At 32.8% G+C, this 5,669-nt stretch overlaps 1 protein-coding gene across 1 annotated transcript; it reads right to left on the bottom strand.

The window, feature by feature from the left end:
• Window positions 1–232: 232 nt before the first annotated feature.
• Window positions 233–5,420, bottom strand: LOC132065520 (aluminum-activated malate transporter 2-like). Its single transcript, XM_059458950.1, has 6 exons — window positions 5,111–5,420; window positions 4,039–4,182; window positions 3,563–3,835; window positions 2,480–2,595; window positions 2,245–2,388; window positions 233–1,218 (listed from the first exon to the last, which is right to left on the bottom strand). The coding sequence occupies exons 1-6, from the start codon at window positions 5,367–5,369 to the stop codon at window positions 811–813; spliced, it is 1,344 nt and encodes a 447-aa protein (XP_059314933.1). The 5' UTR covers window positions 5,370–5,420; the 3' UTR covers window positions 233–810.
• Between the last annotated feature and the right edge of the window lie 249 nt (window positions 5,421–5,669).

The following is a 5,669-nucleotide window of genomic DNA, read 5'->3' as shown; positions in this document are numbered from 1 at the left end:
TCTGCTTCTCAATTAAAGTACCACTTCTAATCAAGGTTATAATTTTGTGTCATGAAGATTGAAATAAGCGGTGTGTAGAATTAAATGTTTCCAAATTTAGAATTGTGTCATTCTTTAGTCACAGAAGTTGGAACAAGAGAAGTAACCGTTTCCAAATAATTACGTTCATCCTGTCCTAAAATATTGTGAGGTGAAAAAAAGCGTTAATTAGCCTCGACAACCTTTTTACCTCACAAGTAGTTTAAATTTCTTTTCATACCATCTCACTCTTTTTGCAATGAGCCTCGGGGCTTTGGTCTAGTGATACAAATATATTGCTCATGTATGACTTAGGCGTACATCACCGGTTCGAACTATCATAGTGACAAAAGGCTGATATTTAATAAGTGTAAAAAGGTATAGGAACAAATCCATTATACATCCATCGAGCTTCGAATATGAATCAAGGAGTATTGAACTGTCTGTCACTAATCCTCGAAGATTACGATGTTGATCTTATTCACTCACAAGTAGTTTATATTTCATTTCATACCATCTCACTCTTTTTACAATGAGCCCCTGGGCTTTAGTCTAGTAATAAAAACGCATTGTTAATGTATGAGTTAGGCGTATACATCACTTGTTTGAACATTGCCATATAGACAAAAGCCCGATGTTTAATAAGCGTAAAAAGGCATGAATAGGAACAAATCCATTATCCATCCATTGATCGAGCTTCAAATATGGATCAGCAAGTCTTGAACCGTGTGTCACTGATCCTCGAAAATTACAATGATATCATCAATGTAGACCTTATATATTCACCCTTATTCACTCAACATTAACCACAAGATGGGCCTCACCAATATTGCCACTTGGGATTCTACTCTTGCTTCCCAATCTCTTTGGTTTGGATGATAAAATCTTGAATTTCATAAGAACAGCAAGTTGATTCACAGAGTCCACAATTTCCACAGAATTGGAGACTAAATCTAGCATGAGTGAAGCAATTCTTGTTGATGGAAGTAGCTTTTGCAACTCTGCTACTTCAATTAAACCACCACTTCTAATTATGGACCTTAGCTTTTCTGCTGCTGCTTTTGCCTTTAGAATATGAGAATCCGTTTTTGGATAAAGGGTCATTGTCTTCATTGACATTGCTATTTCTTTCAATGCACTACCACACTCCATGCTCATCTTTGTGCATGGTTCTTGAATTCTTTTCCTTCCCTCTGGTGTCTGAAAAAAAAGTATAACATAAGTTACCTTACAATCCGTTTAAATTCTATACACTGATAGTACATATATAAAAAGGGAAGACCGATGTAGGAAGCATATGATATTTATGTAGGCATTGAGGAAGGGCCGCATCGGGGGGGGGGGGGGGGTGATGTTAGCGTCTATCCCGACATAAGCATCAATGGTTGATTCCACGACTCGTATGGGTAACCTATAGGACCCATGGAGGCTTTACTGTTGCTCAAAGGCTCCTCTTTGTACATAAATTAACTTAAAGGCAGTTTAAGTTTTGTATACTAATAGTATACACGAAGGGGAGCCTTACACCAATAGTAAAGTTGTCTTTGTTTGACATATAGGTTAGTAGTTCGATCCATGGAATCAGTGAATGATGTTTGCTTAAGGGTAGAATGCTTACATTACATCCGGCTCCTTGGGGTGTGGCTTTTTCCCGGGATTTTACATAGACGGGAGATGCTTTGGGCATGTAGCTATTTTTTTATACAATGATAGTTTATAGATTCTTTATACCATTAGGTTAATTTGACCAACAATAACATGTATATTCTTCGGAACAAGCCTGATATATAGTTAGTTAAATTTTTTTAGAGGAATAACCAATTGCTATAATCCATCGAGTTGCACAGATCACTACTAGAAACAGAAGTTTTTCTCACCGATATTCAGTGGGATATTTATGCTATAAAACACGATTTTCCCACCGAACCAGCTCACTGGGAAAATGCATTGTTAGGAACAGGTTCTCATTAAAACGCTGGGAAACTTCTCAATTTTTCCAATGTGAAAAACTACTATTTAGGGTTTTCCCACCGACATTCAGTGGGAAATAACCACTGAACATGTTTCAGTCAGTGGGAAATTTAGTGGGAAAATGGAGATTTTTTAGTAGTGGATGGTGTAAAAATTCTCTATACAATCAGTTTACATAACTACTTAAGTCGAAATTAGCTCTTTAATATATGTAACATGTTAATTATTGAGGATATATTAATTTAGTATAATTACCATATTGCAGGAGCTAAGATCTGAGTTTAAAGCATTGATGTTGATGGCACATTCACGAACAAGATCTCCAATTTTCAAGTATTGTCCCCATGGATGTCTGTATCTGAATTTGCCATGATGTGGCTCCCATTTTGCAAAATTGACCTACAGCGACAAAATTGCAATATTATTATTACTCTATATTGAGTTAATTGTTTTTTTTTAATTTCAGGTTTTAATTTGTTTACCAACTAACCAGATTTTCTTCACTAGCTTTTGAGTTGATAACACATTTGTATTCCTCAAGAGATATTCTGTCCAGTTCTTCTTCAGACTTGACATCTAGTTTCTTGAAGTATTGAGTTCCATATCCTGTAAATTAATGCAACAAAATTGAATAAACAGAAAATTTTGACTAAACGAATCACGTCACTATATAAAATCATACTGTCATATACTATTAGTATAGAACTGCTTGATTATATTAGGAGGGAAAAAATGTATATAGTAGTATTAGTTAGTACGTTACATTGACTCATCCACCAATTTCACTTGCTGTTGGTACACATCTGGCATTTGTTTGTTCAACTCCTATCAAATTTTTAGTACACTCTAAATGATTTTATATAGGGATAATTGTACTTTTGGACCGCTTAAACAAATAATAGCTAGTAAATGTATAGGTTTTATTTATTAAGTCTAAATATACATATATTATACATATCATATACACAAAATATACATATTATATACATAATCGGTTTTGTATATCTTGACTAGAGCCCATAATTAATTCCAGCCGACCAGCCAAAATGAGAAAACCCCATTTTTTCTAAAATTTTGTCATTTCCGTATGATTTGACAGGACTACAACCTTCTGATAGTATCTAAATTCTAAAATATCGAATTGGTAGAAACCCTCCAATAATATCTAAAATATCACATTGGTTGACAAGATAGGCCGTTGTCTCCTTATATATACATGATGCAATTGACAATCTTCACTTCATGAATTTATTTGTTGAGTTAGATTCAAAGTCCATTTTTTAATCTGATATGAGAATCAAACTCATTTATTTCTTGTTTTACCCAATATTGAACATGTAGTTAGTCATATTGCGTATGCTCTAGGTGTTCAACTTTTAGCGTTCGAGATGTTAAAATGTGTCACATTTATGCTGTTATCTCAGGGAATATATAGACTGTTATTATTATCTTATATATGGTGTGGCAATCATCAATTCGTCAACTAGTTTTGGGGTTGAGTTTGGTTATGGTCATTTTTCTCTACAATTACTACATTAAATGTAAGAGAATCAAAATTAAGGACAAGATGTACCTTCAAGGGAAAGTCCAAGATTTTCGACATTTGTGGCAATTAAATTATGAAGATCTTCACCAGCCCAAACAGGATATATGACCACATTAAACAAGATCGCAGCCGCACCCCCAATGAGAATAGTCGTCACCCTAGTAATAGCTTTATCGAGCACCACATGGTCTCGATATCCCGATACGGAGATCATAGAGAACGTTAGGATGAAAATGAGAATTCCATAGTCATATCTCACCTTCAATTTTGGTATGAATCTCATAAACGTCGCTATTGTAGCTGTTTTAACCCAATCACATGAAACTTGTTAGTTATTCATACTATTACAAATAGAGTTACAGTTATTGTCAGTGTAAGAAAGAAATTTATAAAAATCTTCTTACATGTATATATAACTTAAAACTCTATATAAAAAAAAGACAAAAGTAAAGAAAAATGTAGATCACTGAGGAAATATTAAGAATATTAAACTATCAATTTACCTACTGAAAAAACAGATAATCCAAGTATTATTGGTTGCACTTTGTCTGACCCTGAAAAGGTAGCAAGTTTATGAGCTGCAACACCTGATGAACAAGCTAAAAATGTCGCAAGTCCTCTATTAACTCCTTTCCCAAGTGTTGCTCCTGCAAAAAATAAAAAATAAATATATATATATGGTTCAATTAATTCATAACATCTTTTTTTCTCACGATGTTCTTTTGATTATAAATAATTTTTTAGTGACTTTGTAAAATATTTAGGCAAAAGTTGGGTGATTATCTCTGTTGTAGAATATTAAAATAAATACTAATCTAAAAGAGAGAATCAAGCAAGACGATCCAATGGAGAATATGAAACAATGGAGAATATGAAACAAGCAGGCAGCTATTTCTAGAAAGCTATTTAAATGGTTTGATTAAAGCTACAATATATTTTTAGGCAACTATGGGATAATAATTTTTGCACACGATACAAATAGTTCGATAGAAATTCTACAATCTACTAATATTAAGGAACACAACCCTTCAAATCAATAAGAGAATCCAATGGATAATATGTCAGGTAATTTCAGAAAATCATCTTTTACAATACAATAGTAATTTTTCCACCACATGGTAAATAGTTCGATAGAAATTCTATAACCTACTAATATGAACACAGCCCTTCACATCAACAAAGAATAATACTCCTATGATAAGTAGATCAAAGTATTTTCAGAAAACTATCTATACAATAGTAATTTTCCCACATGGCACAACTAGTTCGATAGAAATTATTTTAACTTACTAATATGAAGAAACACAACCCGTCAAATCATATACTATATGATGATATACTTTTCGTTACAAAAAAAAAAATAGTTTTTTTCACAGCAGTAATTTCCCACATAGTACAAATAGTTCGATAGAAATTATGTAACTTACTAATATGAAGAAACACAGCCCTTCAAATCCTATATATGATGATACTTTTTCGTTACAAAAAAAATAGTTTTAATGACTTGATGCAATTATAATATAAAACATGATGATCATACGTGAAATTATCCCTACGATTTAATGGAAAACTTACCAACGGAAAATTCGAAGACGACGACAACAGTCAAAACTGCCCACATTGAAGAAACACCAAATCCTTCATAATTATACAATGGTTCAAAATAGTAGAACAATGAGACTATAGCAATTGCCAATCCAACTTTCACTGAATGAACAACTTTTCTTGGATCATCTTCAGCTATTTGTTTCACATTGCTCCCAAATGAACACACCTTATTAGAAGCTGGCAATTTCTTCAAAATCCCAACATTTTCTTTATTCTTCACTGCCATTCTTGAATTCTCTGTAATAGTTTTTTTTTTTTTCCTTCTTTTTTTTTTTTTTTTTTTTGAGGACTATTGAAGAAGGTTTACTATATAGGATTATGAGGTTAATTGTTTATATAGAGGAAAAGGAGGACAAGATTGGCATTATTTCTATCTCTATCACTATCAATCAACCTATTCATTAATGTCCACAACACAGAAATCACCTGTCAATACTTTGACACGTTTTCACATGGGATCCACTTAATGGTGACCACTAGTATACTTTTTGTAATTTTGTATTCATTCTTAGTCATTATTATTGTT

This window comes from Lycium ferocissimum, chromosome 7, assembly GCF_029784015.1.
Source record: "Lycium ferocissimum isolate CSIRO_LF1 chromosome 7, AGI_CSIRO_Lferr_CH_V1, whole genome shotgun sequence".
Classification (NCBI taxonomy): Eukaryota; Viridiplantae; Streptophyta; class Magnoliopsida; order Solanales; family Solanaceae; genus Lycium; species Lycium ferocissimum.
This window is presented reverse-complemented; position numbering and strand designations above follow the sequence as displayed.

What these genes read in the sequence shown, in the direction of transcription:
- LOC132065520 (XM_059458950.1), bottom strand. Translation starts at nt 5,369, where the DNA reads ATGGCAGTGAAGAATAAAGAAAATGTTGGGATTTTGAAGAAATTGCCA. An exon ending in TCTTGGACTTTCCCTTGAAG is followed by an intron (nt 2,596 to 3,562) that starts GTACATCTTGTC and finishes ATTAATTTACAG; the next exon opens with GATATGGAACTCAATACTTC. An exon ending in AAGCTAGTGAAGAAAATCTG is followed by an intron (nt 2,389 to 2,479) that starts GTTAGTTGGTAA and finishes TTGTCGCTGTAG; the next exon opens with GTCAATTTTGCAAAATGGGA.